This window comes from Stegostoma tigrinum, chromosome 1 (genome assembly GCF_030684315.1).
Source record: "Stegostoma tigrinum isolate sSteTig4 chromosome 1, sSteTig4.hap1, whole genome shotgun sequence".
Lineage (NCBI taxonomy): Eukaryota > Metazoa > Chordata > Chondrichthyes > Orectolobiformes > Stegostomatidae > Stegostoma > Stegostoma tigrinum.
In genome coordinates this window covers 190,214,340-190,233,223 of record NC_081354.1, presented here as the reverse complement: position 1 = coordinate 190,233,223, position 18,884 = coordinate 190,214,340, and the positions used below count along the sequence as shown (strand labels likewise).

The following is an 18,884-nucleotide window of genomic DNA, read 5'->3' as shown; positions in this document are numbered from 1 at the left end:
CATCTCTGAAACAGAGGAGGTTTAGGATCATAATATTCTTTAACTAAGTCCAGTAACTCTTCAAAAGTTTTAGTATCGAGTGCCTCAGGACACATTTGGCACCCAATAACCAAAAAAACCTGCCAACCCACTCCCTGTCAGGAGAATGAGTCATTGCTTTTCATCTGCCCTGCTAATGTCAACTGCCAGGAAAAAGTAACACATTCTTTCCACAAACTGAGTTCAACCTTCAACAGCAGGATCAAACAAGTCAAACTTCTCAAATAATTACATGATGCCAGAAAAGTTTCTTCAGGTGCCAATGAAATGACTCCACAGAGGCCGGTGCCCTGTTACCAAGTCACTATTTACTTAGATATGCAGAGTAGCTGACACTGGCCTGGTCTCCTCAGAGCCAGCCCTGAGAGTGATTAGAACCTCTGACACTCCTGTTTATATCTTTCAGCCAGGGCTCACTGATTGGACCAGATTAACAGCCACAATCAGGGAACTCATATTCTACGAGGTCCACTTGAGTGACCTCGTTATAATCAGTGTTTCTGGGGTCTCCTAAGATGTTACAGCTTATTTCCCCTGTTCTCTCACTCTTCTTCTTTCCCCAATCCTCTGTATTGATACCTATTATATTGTGGTCTGGATATCTCTGCCAAGTCAATAATTTGTCTAAAACCTCTTGGAAAATAACCACAAGCAGTTACTCAAGATGCCAAGTATACTATTGTCCCCTTGTTTGTATTGATATGAAGGTTAGATTTCCATTCTTACACAAAACTTCTTCTTTTTAAAAGCATTGCAATCCTGATTGAGTAGCATGGCACCCAACAGATCTTTGGTTTGTTGTAACATTGTTCACTGAGATTTCATGCAACACAAAAAATACAAAACACAGCATATTGACTGAAGACTGTTCACTGTGAACACAGTGTTGGCCTGGAGAAACACAGCAGGTCAGGCAGCATTAGAGGAGCAGGAAAGTTGACATTTTGGATCGGGACCCTTCTTCTAAACTTGGGAGGGGGAAGGGAGCTGGAAAGTAAATAGAGGGAGGAGGGGTGGGGCTGTGGAAGGTAGATGAGATGGTAATAGGTGAGTGCAGGTAGGGAGTGGTGGGGAATGGTCGGTGGGATGGGTGGGGTAGAGAGGTGGGAGAGAAGATGAACTGGTCATGCCAGGTCAAGGAGGCAGGAAAGAGGATGGGTGGGGCTGGGGAAAGGTAGTGGGGCGGCAAGAGGTGGATGCAGGTTGACTGAACTCAATTTTGACTGAACACAACTTTAAAGATGGGTCCAAATCCCAACGGTGCAAAGGCAAGTGCTTTGTTTCCACCACTCCTTAGATTCTGCATTATTTATTATACGATTTTAGAATTTAACTCGATGATGACACACAGAAAATATTTCTATTGTTTCCTCTATTTCCCATTATAAATTCCCCTTTCCTCACTTTTATCCAAGGCCACTTTGCTCATCTCTTCCATTTTACATATTTTCAATCTGTTTTGTAAATTTCTCACTCGCTTAATCTCATTATATTTTCCCGGCTTAATTTATTGGTCCTCATTTGTAGAATTCTAAAAATATTCCAATCCTCAGGCTAATAATGTTTTGGGCAACTTTATGGGCCTTTTCCTTGAAGCTAAGAAAATCTTTACAGTATTCATTCTTCATCTTTCCTCTCAGGATAACCGGCCCAGCCACTTGGTTGCTTCTTCAACTGTTGCACATGAAATGGGACACAATTTTTGGATGAGACATGATGATCCATCACGGAATTGTAAATGTGCCGACAGGGTCGCCGGCTACTGCATCATGGAACCAGCAATGGGGTAAGAAATACATTCAAATTTTGTGAAAAGCTCTATCAGAGATAATAGGAACTGCAAATGCTGGAGAATCTGAAATAACAAGGTATGGAGCTGGATGAACACAACAGGCAAAGCAGCATCTTAGCTTGAGGAAAGCTGACGTTTCGGGCTTAGCCCCTTGGGTGATTTCAACCCGACTGTCATATTTAGGAGTAAGGATTAACATGAAGGAAGAAATAAGAGGAGGTTAGAAGCACAGAAAATATATTAGGATGTAAATAAGGACAGAACAGAAAAGAAAACCCAGATGTTTACAGAGATAATGGGAACTGCAAATGCTGGAGAATCCAAGATAATAAAATGTGAGGCTGGATGAACACAGCAGGCCAAGCAGCATCTCAAGAGCACAAAAGCTGACATTTCGGGCCTAGACCCTTCATCAGAGAGGGGGATGGGGTGAGCGTTCTGGAATAAATAAGGAGAGAGGGGGAGGCGGACCGAAGATGGAGAGAAAAGAAAATAGGTGGAGAGAGTATAGGTGGGGAGGTAGGGAGGGGATAGGTCAGTCCAGGGAAGATGGACAGGTCAAGGAGGTGGGATGAGGTTAGTAGGTAGATGGGGGTGCGGCTTGGGGTGGGAGGAAGGGATGGGTGAGAGGAAGAACAGGTTAGGGAGGCAGAGACAGGTTGGACTGGTTTTGGGATGCAGTGCGTGGAGGGGAGGAGCTGGGCTGGTTGTGTGGTGCAGTTGGGGAAGGGGAGATTTTGAAACTGGTGAAGTCCACATTGATACCATTAGGCTGCAGGGTTCCCAGGCGGAATATGAGTTGCTGTTCCTGCAACCTTCGGGTGGCATCATTGTGGCACTGCAGGAGGCCCATGATGGACATGTCATCTAAAGAATGGGAGGGATGGTGGAAATGGTTTGCGGCTGGGAGGTGCAGTTGTTTGTTGCGAACTGAGCGGAGGTGTTCTGCAAAGCGGTCTGCAAGCCTCCGCTTGGTTTCCCCAATGTAGAGGGTGCCACACCGGGTACAGTGGATGCAGTATACCACATTGGCAGATGTGCAGGTGAACCTCTGCTCAATGTGGAATGTCCAGGGATGCCTAACCTGAAGAAGTTACCCTCCTCCCTCCGGACCAACCTCAGGGAATCTCTCTCCCATTGCAACTCTCTTGTAATCTCTTCGGCCTTGAAACTGCTCGACCATGTCCTGAAGCAAACCAGGTACCACAGCCACATCACCTTCCTCAGCACCTGCCTACGGAATCAGATCATCCCCTAGGGACTACAGTCCACGTTTCAGCCTTCCCAATTCGGCCCCAACCGTGACCACATCTACACCCAGAATATTCAGACCCTTCAGAAGCGTTTCTCCCTGCGAGTCCTGAAACAGACACTTGCAGCCATGCGCCGGCACCTCCAGGCACTGCCATCCAGCCTGCCCCAGCTCAGAGCCTCCCTCTCCCAGACCTGCAAAGGACCTCTGCTGTTTTTTATCCTCCGCAGGATCCACAGACTGAACACCCAGTTCCACTCAGCTTTACTGGACACCAAAAATCGTAAGTACAACCAACTCACTGGCCCCTGCCACCCACCAGAGGATTCCTGCACCTCCCCAAACCCCGCGTCTATCCCTGCCCCTCCCCCACCATGCACCCACCGCCATTGACCATGCGGACACGGCCGGAGACCCCACCGATGACGTCACATCGGCCTCCGCCGGCCACATCACTTCCGGGGCCGCTGCTGCAGTCACCACCTCCACGTCCAGGTACAACGCCTCACACACCACCCTCACCGCAGCTGCTGCCGCCCACCCCGATCCTCCAACCGCCGACGCAACCCCACCCAGGGCCGACGGAACCCCGCCCACAGCCGAAGCCGACGGACCCACGCCCACAGCCGACGACCTCATCGCTCCGCCCACAACCTCCACAGCCTGCAGCCCCAGAAAAGACAGCCACACTGAGCCCTGCCGCATCTTCACCATCCCCCCAGACCTCCCACTGACTGAGTACGAACGGTCAGTCCTAAGCAAGGGGCTCACCTTTGTCCCCCTACAACCACACATCAACGAATACCAGTCACGATTGGACATAGAGCAGTTTTTCCGCCGTCTTCGCCTCCATGCCGACTTCTTCAACCGGGAGTCTAACCGTCTCTCCACTGACCCCTTCACCCGCTTCCAACACAAGTCCTCCTCCTGGACACCACCCCCAGGCCTCCTACCCTCCCTCGACCTCTTCATCTCCAACTGCCGTCGAGACATTAACCGCCTCAACCTCTCCACCCCTCTCACCCACTCCAACCTCTCCCCCGCAGAACGGGCAGCCCTCCGCTCCAACCCCAACCTCACCATCAAACCCGCAGACAAGGGTGGCGCAGTGGTAGTATGGCGCACTGACCTCTACATCGCCGAGGCCAGACGCCAACTCTCCGACACCACCTCCTACCGCCCCCTCGATCATGACCCCAAACCCGAGCACCAAACCATCATCTCCAACACCATTCATGACCTCATCACCTCAGGGGACCTCCCACCCACCGTCTCCAACCTCATTGTTCCCCAACCCCGCACGGCCCGTTTCTATCTCCTTCCCAAAATCCACAAACCTGCCTGCCCTGGTCGACCCATCATCTCAGCCTGCTCCTGCCCCACCGAACTCATCTCCACCTATCTGGACTCCATTTTCTCCACCTTTGGTCCAGAAACTCCCCACCTACGTCCGAGACACCACCAACGCCCTCCACCTCCTCCAGGATTTCCAATTCCCTGGCCCCCAACACCTCATCTTCACCGGGGACGTCCAGTCCCTATACACCTGCATTCCGCATGCAGATGGCCTCAAGGCCCTCCGCTTCTTCCTGTCCCGCAGGCCAGACCAGTCCCCCTCCACCGACACTCTCATCCGCCTAGCCGAACTCGTCCTCACCCTCAACAACTTCTCTTTTGACTCCTCCCACTTCCTACAGACTAAGGGGGTGGCCATGGGCACCCGCATGGGCCCCAGCTATGCCTGCCTCTTTGTAGGTTACGTGGAACAGTCCCTCTTCCGCACCTACACAGGCCCCAAGCCCCACCTCTTCCTCCGGTATATTGATGACTGTATCGGCGCCGCCTCTTGCTCCCCAGAGGAGCTCGAACAGTTCATCCACTTCACCAACACCTTCCACCCCAACCACAAGTTCACCTGGGCCATCTCCAGCACATCCCTCACCTTCCTGGACCTCTCAGTCTCCATCTCAGGCAAACAGCTTGTAACTGATGTCCATTTCAAGCCCACAGACTCCCACAGCTACCTAGAATACACCTCCTCCCACCCACCCTCCTGCAAAAATTCCATCCCCTATTCCCAATTCCTCCGCCTCCGCCGCATCTGCTCCCACGATAAGACCTTCCACTCCCGCACATCCCAGATGTCCAAGTTCTTCAAGGACCGCAACTTTCCCCCCACAGTGATCGAGAACGCCCTTGACCGCGTCTCCCGCATTTCCCGCAACACATCCCTCACACCCCGCCCCTGCCACAACTGCCCAAAGAGGATCCCCCTCGTTCTCACACACCACCCCACCAACCTCCGGATACAACGCATCATCCTCCGACACTTCCGCCATCTCCAATCCGACCCCACCACCCAAGACATTTTTCCATCCCCACCCCTGTCTGCCTTCCGGAGAGACCACTCTCTCTGTGACTCCCTTGTTCGCTCCACACTGCCCTCCAACCCCACCACACCCGGCACCTTCCCCTGCAACCGCAGGAAATGCTACACTTGCCCCCACACCTCCTCCCTCACCCCTATCCCAGGCCCCAAGATGACATTCCACATTGAGCAGAGGTTCACCTGCACATCTGCCAATGTGGTATACTGCATCCACTGTACCCGGTGTGGCTTTCTCTACATTGGGGAAACCAAGCGGAGGCTTGGAGACCGCTTTGCAGAACACCTCCGCTCAGTTCGCAACAAACAACTGCACCTCCCAGTCGCAAACCATTTCCATTCCCCCTCCCATTCTTTAGACGACATGTCCATCATGGGCCTCCTGCAGTGCCACAATGATGCCACCCGAAGGTTGCAGGAACAGCAACTCATATTCCGCCGGTGAACCCTGCCGCCTAATGGTATCAATGTGGACTTCACCAGTTTCAAAATCTCCCCTTCCCCCACCGCATACCAAAACCAGCCCAGTTCGTCCCCTCCCCCCACTGCACCACACAACCAGCCCAGCTCTTCCCCTCCACCCACTGCATCCCAAAACCAGTCCAACCCGTTTCTGCCTCCCTAACCTGTTCTTCCTCTCACCCATCCCTTCCTCCCACTCCAAGCCACACCCCCATCTACCTACTAACCTCATCCCACCTCCTTGACCTGTCCGTCTTCCCTGGACTGACCTATCCCCTCCCTAGCTCCCCACCTATACTCTCTCCACCTATCTTCTTTTCTCTCCATCTTCGGTCCGCCTCCCCCTCTCTCTTTATTTATTCCAAAACCCTCACCCCATCCCCCTCTCTGATGAAGGGTCTAGGCCCGAAACGTCAGCTTTTGTGCTCCTGAGATGCTGCTTGGCCTGCTGTGTTCATCCAGCCTCACATTCTATTATCCCAGATGTTTACAGCTCCATTAGTCTGCCCTCAGTCATCAGAAAAATCCTGAAAGTGTCTTTAAAAGTGCACGTGTCCACCTGGGACAATATTGCGGCTTGGGACGTAAAATGGCAAGTAACATTTGTGCCGCTCAAGTGCCAGGCAATGATCATCTCCACCTGAGAGAATTTACCCACCATCTCTTAATATTCAATGGCATTGCCATCAGTGAAACACCACCATCAACATCCAAGGGATTATCACTGACCAGATACTGAGCTGGAATAGCCATATGAATACCATGGCTATAACAGCTGGCCAGAGGTTAGACATGCAGCAGTGGATAACTCACCTCTTAATTGTGCAAAGTCTACTACAAAGCTCAAGCAAGGAGTGAGACGAATGCAGCTCCAACAACAACACTCAAGAAACTTGACATAATCCAGGACATAAAAGCCATACTAAACTGGCACCACATCCACTCCCTCCATCACTGATGCTGAATAGCAGTAGTGTGTATTATCTCCAAGATATACTGTAGAAATTCACCAAGGTTCCTCAGACAGCATTTTCCAATCCCATGATTACTAACATCAAGAAGGACAAGAAAATACGCAACAGATATATAGGAAACCAACCACCTACACGTTCCCTGCTAAGCTACTCGGCATCTTGACTTAGAAGTACAAGCCATTCTTTCAGTGCTGCTTCAACCTCTAGGACTGTCAAATATTGGGTAAAAGAAGGTAAAGTCACCACAGTCTTACTAGATAACCTGGCATTTGTCTCATGAGACCAACAGATAATGTTTAAGCTCAGAGGCCCTTGTAGTATCGCTCCATGTGAACTGAAAAGCCTGGGCTCAAATTTTCATTCATACCCGTTTGCTTCCTTTGACATCACTCGAAATCTATGTGCTCTTGTTTTTCTCTTCTGTGAACAGCTAAAACTCCTCCCTCTCTGCTCTATCCGCCTGCTCATTATTTTGAAAACCTCTATCAAATCATGCGTATTTACTTGTTGAACCTGGATACCATCCCCTTGCAATTCAAACATGACAAAACCCAAGTATTTAGCATTTTACATCTCACCAGTCTTTCATCATGGAGAAAACATGCCTCTTTTTGATTCTTACATTCAATATAGCCAATTTCACTTCTATTTTATCATTTTATATGAAATTAACTACAGACACACATAGTAAGAACTGTCGATGCTGGAGAATCCGAGATAACATGGTGTGAAGCTGGATGAACACAGCAGGCGAAGCAGCATCAGAGGAACAGGAAGGCTGACGAGGGGAAGGTGGCTGTGAAATAAATAGAGAGCGGGAGATGGTGATAGAAGGTGGATAGTGGAGCAGACAGGTGGAGAGAAGATGGACAGGTCAGGGAGGCAGGGATGAAGCTAGTAAAGGTAAGTGTAGGTAGGGAGTTGGGATAAGGTTTGGTCAGTGAGGAGGGAGGGATGGATAGGTGGGAGAGAAGATGGACAAGCAAGGAGGCGGGGGCGAGAGGGGGCACTGGTTTTGGGATGAGGCCGGGGCTGGGGAGAATTTGAAGGGTTGAGGTATTGGGAACACAAGAGATGCAGTCGAGGGCATTTTCGACCACTGTGGTGGTCGGGGGGGGGGGGGGGGGGGGGGCGGTGGTTGCAGTCTTTAGAAAACAAGGACATCTGGGATGTCTGGGAGTGGAACGCCTCATCTTGGGAGCAGATGCAGTGGAGGAATTGGGAATAGGACATTGCATCTTTGCAGGAAGGTGGGTGAGAAGAGGTGTAGTCTAGGTAGCTATGAAAGTCAGTGGGCTTGAAATAAATATCAGTTCCCAGGTGGTTACCAGAGATGGAGACAGAAAGGTCAAAAAAGGACACAGGTATCAAAGGTGGTCCAAGTGAACTTAAGGTTGGGGTGGAAAGTGTTAGTAAGGTGGATGAACTGTTCGAGCTCCATGTGGGAGCACAAGGTGGCACCAATACAGTCATCGATATAACGGAGGAAGAGGTAGGGGATAGTACCACTGTAGCTGCAGAAGAGGGACTGTTCCACATATCCTACAAAGATGCAGACATAGCTTGGGTCCATGCAAGTACCCAGGGCCACTCATTTCGTCTGTAGGATGTGGGAGGAGTTGAAGAAGAAGTTGTTAAGGGTAAGGATGAGTTTGGTTAGGCGGATAAGGGTGTTGGTGGATGGGGATTGGTCCGGCCTGTGGGCGAAGAAGAAGCGGAGGGCTTTGAGGCATGCATGTGTACAGGGACTGGATGTCCATGGTGAAGATGAGGTGATGAGGGGCAGGGAATTAGAAGTTTTGGAGGAGGTGGAGGGTGTGGTTGGTGTTCCAGATGTAAGTGGGGAGTTCCTGGAGAGGGGGGAGAAAATAGAGTCGAGATGAGTGGAGATAAATTGGGTGGGGCAGGAGCAGGCAGAGACAATGGAACAACCCAGGCAATCGGGCTTGTGGATTTTGGGAAGGAGATAGAAATGGGCAGTACAGGGTTGAGGAACAATGAGGTTGGAAGCTGTGGATGGAGGTCACCTGGTGATGAGGTAATGGTTGGTCTGGGAGATGATGTTTTGGTGATCAGGGGTGGGATTATGATCAAAGGGGCAGTAGGAGGAGGTGACAGAAAGTTGGTGCCTGGCCTCAGCGATGTAGAGGTCAGTGCGCCATACCACAACTGTGCCTCCCTTGTCCGCAGGTTTTATAGTGAGGTTAGGGTAGGAGTGGACAGAGCGGAGAGCTGCACATTCTGAGGGGGAGAAGTTGGAGTGAGTGAGAGGAGTGGAGAGGTTGAGGCAATCGATGTTGCAACAGCAGTTAAGAGGTAAAGAGATCAAGGGAGGGTAGGAGGCCTTGGGGTGGTGTCAAGGACTGTGGGGTGTGTTGGAGGTGGGAGACGTGGTCTGTAGAGATGGGGTTAGACTCGCAATTAAAGAAATAAGCGCAGAGACAGAGGCAGCGGAAAAACAGTTCAATGTCAAAGTGTGAGCAGTATTCATTGATGTTTGGGTGGAGGGGGATGAAGGTGAGTCCTTCACTGAGGACTGACCATTCGTCCTCAGTGAGGGGGAGGTCTGTGGGGATGGTGAAAACCCAGCAGAGCCCGAGGCTGGTGTTAACTGCAGAGTTGCTAGCTGTAGGGGGTGGTGGGCGGAGTGGCATCAGCTGTGAGTAGCCTGGCATTGGTGGTGGGCGGAGACAGTTGTGTGTACAGCCTAGGCCATCGTGGAAAGCAACCTTCCAATCATAGACTCTATTTACACTTACTGAGGCCGCAGAAATGCTGCCAACGTCATCAAATGACCCTCTCATCCCAGTAATACTCTGTTCCAACCTGTTTCTTCAGGCAAAAACACATGCACCAACAGGTTGAAGAACAGCCTCTTCCTTGCTGTTATCAGACTGCTGAACGGACCTCTCTAATTTCAAGTCTAATGTTGACAATGCTTTTGTGCACCTGCTGTGCAATTGTAACCTTGTAAGTCTCACTCCGTCTAAGCACACTATGATCTGTATGTCCTTGTTTGCTATGATCTGTCTTTACTGCTCACAAAACAAAATTTTTCACTCGACTTAGGGACATGTGTCAACAATAAATCAGATCAAAACAAATGACTCAATTTACCAGAACAATGGGCACTCACCTGCTCTTTCTATATCTCTTTGTAGCCTCCCTAGGTCCTTTTCGCAACTTACTTTCTTATCCATTCACATTTCCTCAGCCAATTTAGCAACCATAGTCCCCATCCTTCATCTAAATCATTTATATAGACTATAAAGAGTTGAAGGCCAGCACTGATCAATAAGATCAGCAACAAGCCATTAATTATATCTTCTAATCGAGAAAAGGCCTATTTCTGATGACACTGTTTCCTGGTAGCCAAACAATGACTTAACTATGACAATATGCTACCCCTCACATCACCAGCCTCTCTTTTCCATAATAACTTTTGATGTGGCACCTTATCAACTGCTTCTAGAATACTAAGGGCACTTGTTCCCCTTCATCCATTGTTTATCTAACTTCCTCAAGTAATCATGGGGAGGCAGTGGAATTTTGATAATGCCACTATACTAACAATCCAGAACTCCAGTTGATGTTCCAGGGACATCAGATAGAATCCTGCTTTAATAGATGGTGAAATCTGAATAATAACCTTGACATAAATGTTAATCTAACAGTGACCTTGAAGCCATCAATGGTTGGAAAACCCAATCTGGTTCACAAATACCTTTAGAGAAGAAAAATTACTGTCTTTACCTGGCATGTGACATGTGGCTCAATGCCCACCAAAACAGAATTGATTCTCCACTGCCCCCTGGGTCATCATAGGTGGGTATAAATGCTGGCCAAACCAGCTAACAATACCCAAATCCTATGAATGAATATTTTAAAAACAAGTTTACCTAGGCACACTGCTCCACCTGTAATTTTGTCTGTTCTGGCTTTCATGTTTTCTTTGTGTCTCTTTGACACTCTTGTGCATTTTTGTCTTCAGTTTAGTTCTGCCAACAGTTTTCAGCAGTTGCAGCCGGCAGGACCTGGTGAACAGCATCAGCCGTGGCCTCGGGATGTGTCTGTACAACCCACCAAATCTTGACCAGCTGGTTGCAGGCCGTGAGTGTGGCAACTTTTTCTTAGAGAAAGGCGAGGAATGTGACTGCGGCAGACCTGTGGTAAGGAGAAAACAGAGGAGTCTGGTCATACGGCTTCACAGTGGGACCTTACAAAACAGATTTTACTCCATAGAATAGAGGCTTTGTGTAAATGTAGAATTGGTTCCAAGTTGAATTTCAAACTGCAACTGGAACGTGTTGATTTAGTTTTGACAAAATTTTTTGTCTTAACACAAGTCCAAGGCTCGAAAAAAACTGTTCATCTCATGGCTTTTATGTAAATAGGAACTATCTAAATTATTCTGCAAATAATAATGATGTGAGAAAGATCAGATCAAATCAGAGAAGATTCATTTCCAATTAGAGAAGCAAAGTTTATCGTTAGTATGGCTTTATCACGGGGAGTTTATGCCAAACAAATCTAAGTGAACTTTACAAGGAGGTGACCAAGAGTATCAAAGAAGGTAGGGGTGTTGATGCAGTTTACATTGACGTCAGTAAGGCCTTTGACAAGTTCCCAAATGGGAGAACTGTGAAAATAAAACTGCATAACTCATGAGATACAGGGTAATTTGGCAAGTTAGATCCAAAATTGGCTCAGTGACAGGATACAAAGTGGTGGTAGAAGGCTGTTTGTATGACTGGAGCCTGGTGTGCAGTGATGTACCACAGAAACCAGTGCTGGGTCCCTTGTTGTTTATGATATTCATAAATGATATAGATGAGTATTGTTAAACTGGAGATGGTTCATAAAAGATTTATCAGGACGTTGCCATGAATGGAAGGATTGAGTTACCAAAACAGGCCAGATACACTGGGACTTTTTCACTGGGGTCATTGGAGGTTAAGGAGCGACCTTATAGAGGTGTATAAAATCATGAAGCACAATAGTTATGATGAACAGCAAAGTTTTATTCCCCCAAGGTGAGGGAGTTCAAGATCAGGAGGTGTATTTTTAAGGTGAGAGGTGAAGATTTAAAAAGAACATGAGGGGCAACTTTTTTACACATAAAGCTACAAATTGTGGGGTGATAGATTTAAGACAGATGTCAGAGGCAGGTTCTTTACTCAGAGAGTGGTAAGGGCGTGGAACGCGCTGCCTGCCAATGTAGTTAACTCAGCCACGTTAGGGACATTTAAACAGTCCTTGGATAAGCATATGGATGATAATGGGATAGTGTGGGGGGGGGGCTTAGATTAGTTCACAGGTCGGCACAACATCGAAGGCCGAAGGGTCTGTTTTCCTCTGCATTGTTCTATGTAAAGTGGTTAGTGTATGGAATGAACTGTCAGAGGAAGTGCTGGATGCGGGTACAGTTACAACATTTAAGGCATTTGGAGAAATACATGAATAGGAAAGGTTTGGAGGGATAAGGGCAAATACAGGAAGAGATTTAATTTAAGAACATGGCTGGCATGGGCTAATTGAGCCGAAGGGTCTGATTCCATGCTGTGTGACTCTATAGCTCTATAAGTAAGTTTACGTATGACACAAAGATCTAGGCCCAAAACATCAGCTTTAGTGCTCCTGAGATGCTGCTTGGTCTACTGTGTTTATCCAGCTCCACACTTTGTTATCTCAGATTCCCCAGCACCTGCAGCTCCCATTATCTCTGACACAAAAATTGACTGGTTGGTTTACAATGAGGAACCATATGTGGAGATGCCAGTGTTAAAACTGGGATAGACAAATTCAGAAGTCACACAACACCAGGTTATAGTCCAACAAGTTTATTTGAAATCACAAGCTTTTGAAGCGCTGCTTCTTCGTCAGGTGAAGGTACAGCACTCTGAAAGCTTGTGATTTCAAATAAATATATTGGACTATAGCCTGGTGTCAAGTGACTGCTGACAATGAGTCGGAAAGTGTTGGGTTCCAGGAGGAAATAAACACATTGGTCAAATGAGCAGATCAGTGCCAGATAGAATTCAACCCTGATAAATGTGAGATGATACACTCTGGACGAAGTAGGAAGGCAAGGGAGTTACTGATTGGATGGCAGGTAGCTCGGAAGCTCATAACATCTTGGGTGCTTGTCTACAGATCTCTGAAGGTGACAGGACAAATTAATAGGTTAATCAAAAAGGCATGTGGGATGCTTGCCTCTATCAGTTCATATTGGAGCTGTACAGAATTTTGGTTATGCTACAGCTGGAGTATTGTGTTCAGTTCTAGTCACCACACTATCAGAAGGATGTGACAGCACTGGATGGGATGCAGAGGAGATTCACGAGGATGTTGCTTAAGTTGAAGCATCTTAGCTATGAAGCTCAGGTTGGTTTCTTCAGAGCAAAAAACTTTGAGGGGAAATCTTATCGAGTTGTATAAGATTATTAAGGACTTAGGTGGGGGGCAGGCTGCGCAAAGAAAGCAGCTGTTTCCCTTAGTTGTTGGTTCAATAATAAGGAGATATAATTTTAAAGAGAAACGCAGCAGGTTTAGGAGACTTCAGCAAAAATGTTCTCACTCGGAGAATGGTGGGAATCTAGAAAGCACTATCTGGGTGGGGATTTGATGCAGGAAACCTCAGAACCTTCAGAAGTACAAGACTGAGAACTTGAAGTGTTATAGTAGGAGTAACCTGAAAGCAAAGTACAGGGCTAATGGTAAGATTCTTAGCAGTGTAGATGAGCAGAGAGATCTCGGTGTCCATGCACACAGATCCTTGAAAGTTGCCACCCAGGTTGACAGGGCTGTTAAGAAGGCATACAGTGTTTTAGCTTTTATTAATAGAGGGATCGAGTTCCGGAACCAAGAGGTTATGGTGAAGGTGTACAAAACTCTGGTGCGGCCGCACTTGGAGTATTGTGTACAGTTCTGGTCACCGCTTTATAAGAAGGATGTGGAAGCTTTGGAAAGGGTGCAGAGGAGATTTACTAGGATGTTGCCTGGTATGGAGGGAAGGTCTTACGAAGAAAGGCTGAGGGACTTGAGGCTGTTTTCATTGGAGAGAAGAAGGTTGAGAGGTGACTTAATTGAAACATATAAAATAATCACAGGGTTAGATAGGGTGGATAGGGAGAGCCTTTTTCCTAGGATGGTGACAGCGAGCACGAGGGGGCATAGCTTTAATTGAGGGGTGAAAGATATAGGACAGATGTCAGAGGTAGTTTCTTTACTCAGAGAGTAGTAAGGGAATGGAACACTTTGCCTGCAACGGTAGTAGATTCGCCAACTTTAGGTACATTTAAGTCGTCATTGGATAAGCATATGGACGTACATGGAATAGTGTAGGTTAGATGGGCTTGAGATTGGTATGACAGGTCGGCACAACATCGAGGGCCGAGGGGCCTGTACTGTGCTGTAATGTTCTATAATCTATAACATTCAAGTCTTTGCTTTAGTGATGCTGGATGAGGAACATATATTCATTTAACAAGCAGAATTCTCTCATTCTCAGTACAAACCTTGAATCTAACTGCAAAGTTTCAAAATTCATTTATTTTGCATCTATTAGACAAGAACACCAAATTTCAAACAATCACAACAACTTATCCTGAAGCAGTAAAAGGATGCTAATGGGTTGGCAAACTGATAGTGATCGGTTGAGATGTTGCCATGGAGAAAATAATAGGGAAATTCCAGCCAATTCAAAAAGGAGCCAAAGCTTGAATATAATTGTTTTGTTTTCAGAAAGTTAGCCCCTACATATGATCTTTTTTCCTTTAATCATTCATGGGATGAGGGTGTTATAAGCCAAGCAGTATTTATTGCCCTTCCCTAATTGCCCAGAGGTAACCACATTGCTGTGGGTAAGGGGTCACATATAGGCCAGACCAGGTAAGGATGGCAGTTTCCTGCCCTAAAGGACATTAGTGAACCAGATGAGTTTTTCCCGACAATCCACAACGGGTTCATGGTCATCATTAGACTCTTAATTCCAGGTATTTCTTGAATTCAAATTCCACTATCTGCCATGGCGGGATTTGAACTAAGGTCCCCAGAACATTTTCTGAGTCTCTGGATTAACAGTGCCACGATAATACAACGAGGCCATCACCTTGTCCACGTGTTAAGTTCTGAACTTGACTGATTATCTTCAATTATTTCTTAGCATTGCTATTGCGAAATGCAAGAGTGTTCATCAAGGATTGTTTTTTAAATGTACTTATGGGATGTGGGATCGAGTGGCTAGGCCAGCATTTGCAAATCCTGAATCGATATGAAGATGTTTGAGACCTCCAATCTTGAATGCTGCAATCTTTAGGGTTTCGGATACGCAGAAGGGATTTCCAGGATTTTGAACCAGTGACAATTAAGGAACAAACACACACACACCCACAACTCTTTCTCCAATACCTTGATGATATCATCAGTGCTGTTTCCCTCTCTCGTCTGGAATTGGAAAAAATTCATCAATTTCGCCTCCAATTTCCACCCTGCCCTTACTTTCGTTTTGTCTATCTCTGAGTTCTCCCTTCCCTTCCTCTACATTTTTGTTTCTATTTCTGGGGATAGACAAGTCATTAATATCCACTACAAACCCATTGACTTCCACACCTACCTGGACAAGACATCCTCACACCCCTGTAAAGATGGAGTCCTGGAAAGACTCCATCCCATTCTCTCAGTTCCTCCATCTCTGTCATACATGTTCAGATGAGGCCAACTTCGAAAAGGGTGCCTCCGCAATGGGCACCTTCTTCCTCAACTGAGGATTCCCCAGCACCTTTGTTGTCAGGGTCCTCAACTAAGTTTGACCCATCTCCCTCACTTCTGCCTTCACCCCTTCTCTTCCCTCCCGCAGCAGAGATAGGGTTCCCCATGTCCTTACCTACCACCCCACCAGCATCCATAAGACCATAAGAACATAAGACATAGGAGTGGAAGTAAGGCCATTCGGCCCATCGAGTCCACACCACCATTTAATAATGTCTGATGGGCAATTCAACTCCACTGCCCTGCACTCTCCACATAGCCCTTAATTCCTTGTGAGATCAAGAATTTATCGATCTCTGCCTTGAAGGCATTTAATGTCCCGACCTCCACTGCACTCCGTGGCAATGAATTCCACAGGCCCACCACTCTCTGGCTGAAGAAATGTCTCCTCATTTCCGTTCTAAATTTACCCCCTCTAATTTTAAGGCTGTGCCCACGGGTCCTAGTCTCCCTGCCTAACGGAAACAACTTCCCAGCGTCCACCCTTTCTAAGCCACACATTATCTTGTAAGTTTCGATTAGATCTCCCCTCAACCTTCTAAACTCTAATGAATACAATCCCAGGATCCTCAGCCGTTCATCATATGTTAGGCCTACCATTCCAGGGATCATCCATGTGAATCTCCACTCAACACGCTCCAGTGCCAGATGTCCTTCCTGAGGTGTGGGGGCCAAAGTTGGACACAGTACTCTAAATAGGGCCTAACTAGAGCTTTATAAAGCCTCAGAAGCACATCACTGCTTTTATATTCCAACCCTCTTGAGATAAATGACAACATTATATTCGCTTTCTTAATCACGGACTCTACCTGCAAGTTAACTTTTAGATGAGTCCTGGACTAGCACTCCCAGCTCCCTTTGTACTTCAGCTTTATGAATTTTTCTCACCGTTTTAGAAAATAGTCCATGCCTGTATTCTTTTTTCCAAAGTGCAAAGCCTTGCATTTGCTCACGTTGAATTTCATCAGCCATCTCCTGGACCACTCTCCTAAACTGTCTCAATCTTTCTGCAGCCTCCCCACCTCCTCAGTACTACCTGCCTGTTCAACTCTCTTCGTATCATCGGCAAACTTCGCCAGAATGCCCCCAGTCCCTTCATCCAGATCATTAATATATAAGGTGAACAGCTGCGGCCCCAACACTGAACCCTGCGGGACACCACTTGTCACCAGTTGCCATTCCAAAACAGAGCCTTTTATACCAACTCTCTGCCTTCTGTCAGACAGCCAATCCTCAATCCATGCCAGTAGCTCACCTCGAACACCATGGGCGCTCACCTTACTCAGCAACCTCCTGTGAGGCACCTTATCAAAGACCTTTTGGAAGTCAAGAAAGATATCATCTACTGGGTTTCCCTGGTCTAAGCCACTTGTTACCTCTTCAAAGAATTCTAACAGGTTTTTCGGCACATCCTCCCCTTACTAACCACATCCAGATCATCAGACGCCATTTCCGCCACCTTCAGTAAGATACTACCATCAGACACATATTCCCTTTCCCTCTCTTGTCTGCCTTTCGCAGGGATTGTTCCCTCTGGGATACCCTGGTCCACACTTCCTTCAACCCCAGTACCCTCCCACAGCCCTACAACACCTTACCCTGTAACCGGCAAAGGTACAACACCTTCCCATTTACCTCCTCCTCCCCAGTATCCAAGGGCCCAAACATACCTTCCAGGTGAAGCAACACTTCACTTGCACTTCTCTGAAACTAATCTACTGCATTCGCTACTCACTATGCGGTCTCTTTGACTTGGGGAAGCAAAGCATAGACTGGGTGACCGCTTCATAGAACATCTACATTCTGCTCCCAAGCAAGGGCCTGAACTACCTGTTGCATGCCACTTTAACACACCACCCTGTTCCCTGACCAACATCTCTGTCTCTGGTTTGCTGCAGTGTTTCAGCAAAGTTCAACACAGGCTGGAAGAACAACACCTCATTTTTGGCTTGGGAACCCTGCAGCCGTCTGGACTAAATATCGAGTTCAATAATTTTAGGACCTAAACTCTCCCATGTCCCAGTCCCCCACCCCACACACCAGGCCTTGTTACCACATAGCCTGCCATTAAACATCCCCTGTTGTTAGTTACTAACGGACCCCATTAACAACGATTCACCCACCCAGCCTGATCATTATCAACTCTTTGTCTGTCCAACTGCTCTTCTCTCTTTTTTTGGCTCTATCCTATCATTTATTCCCTACGCCATCCCCCTCCCTTTTTTCTGCATATAAACTGACGTTTCTACAGGCACCATCAGTTCTGAGATAGGGTCACCGGACCCGAAACGTTAGCTCTGATTTTTTCCTTCACAGATGTTGCCAGACCTGCTGAACTTTTCTAGCAACTTTGCTTTTGTTCATGGTTTACAGTATCCACAGTTCTTTCAGATTTTATATGGTATTTAAACATATTTGTTTGAAACATTCAACTCAGATTTCATCATCTTCCCATGCTAAGATTCAAACTCATGCTCACAGAATACTCGTGAGGTTCTAGATTACTCGCCCAGTGATATTCCCATTACACTATCATCTCCCTGGTGTGACAATGACAAAATGACAGACACAGTGATAATGGGAACTGCAGATGCTGGAGAATCCAAGATAATAAAGTGTGAAGCTGGATGAACACAGCAGGCCAAGCAGCATCTCAGGAGCACAAAAGCTGACGTTTCGGGCCGAAACCCTTCAGGCCCGAAACGTCAGCTTTTGTGCTCCTGAGATGCTGCTTGGCCTGCTGTGTTCATCCAGCTTCACACTTTATTATCTTAAATGACAGACACAGTTAACCACAAATTCTGATCACAGCTCTGCAGTCCTGTCACACCCAGTTGTGAGGGGTGCTGGACCATTAAAAAATCCATTTGAGGTCAAGGATTCATAATTATCCCATTATTCATTGATTGGAGCATTCAACATCAGACAAGTCTGAAGCATTGCAACAATGTTCTGATAGAAGTGCTGAGTGAATGATCCATCTCAGTCATCAACAGAACTCCCTAGCATCATTTCAGACAATTTGTTCCAAGTAATATCAAGAAACAGCTGAAGGCTCTGGAATTAAAAAGAAAATCTATTGACCTTGATGATATTCTGAAAATAGACCTGAAGATACTTTCTGCGCTGTATTGTTCTATGTTCTGTGCCCCAAAATTTGCCATGCCCCTAGCCGAGCTGTTTTAGTATAGCTAACTCACAACAATCAAG

The 18,884-nt window shown here is 47.1% G+C and overlaps 1 protein-coding gene across 1 annotated transcript in view; it reads left to right on the top strand.

The window, feature by feature from the left end:
- The window catches only part of LOC125459695 (disintegrin and metalloproteinase domain-containing protein 12), a 232,074-nt gene that overhangs the window by 114,709 nt on the left and 98,481 nt on the right, over positions 1 to 18,884 (top strand). Inside the window, exons 11-12 of the mRNA XM_059651683.1 lie at positions 1,680 to 1,825; positions 10,897 to 11,074. Coding sequence (XP_059507666.1) covers positions 1,680 to 1,825; positions 10,897 to 11,074 — 324 coding nt within the window. The remainder of the gene's footprint in view (positions 1 to 1,679; positions 1,826 to 10,896; positions 11,075 to 18,884) is intronic.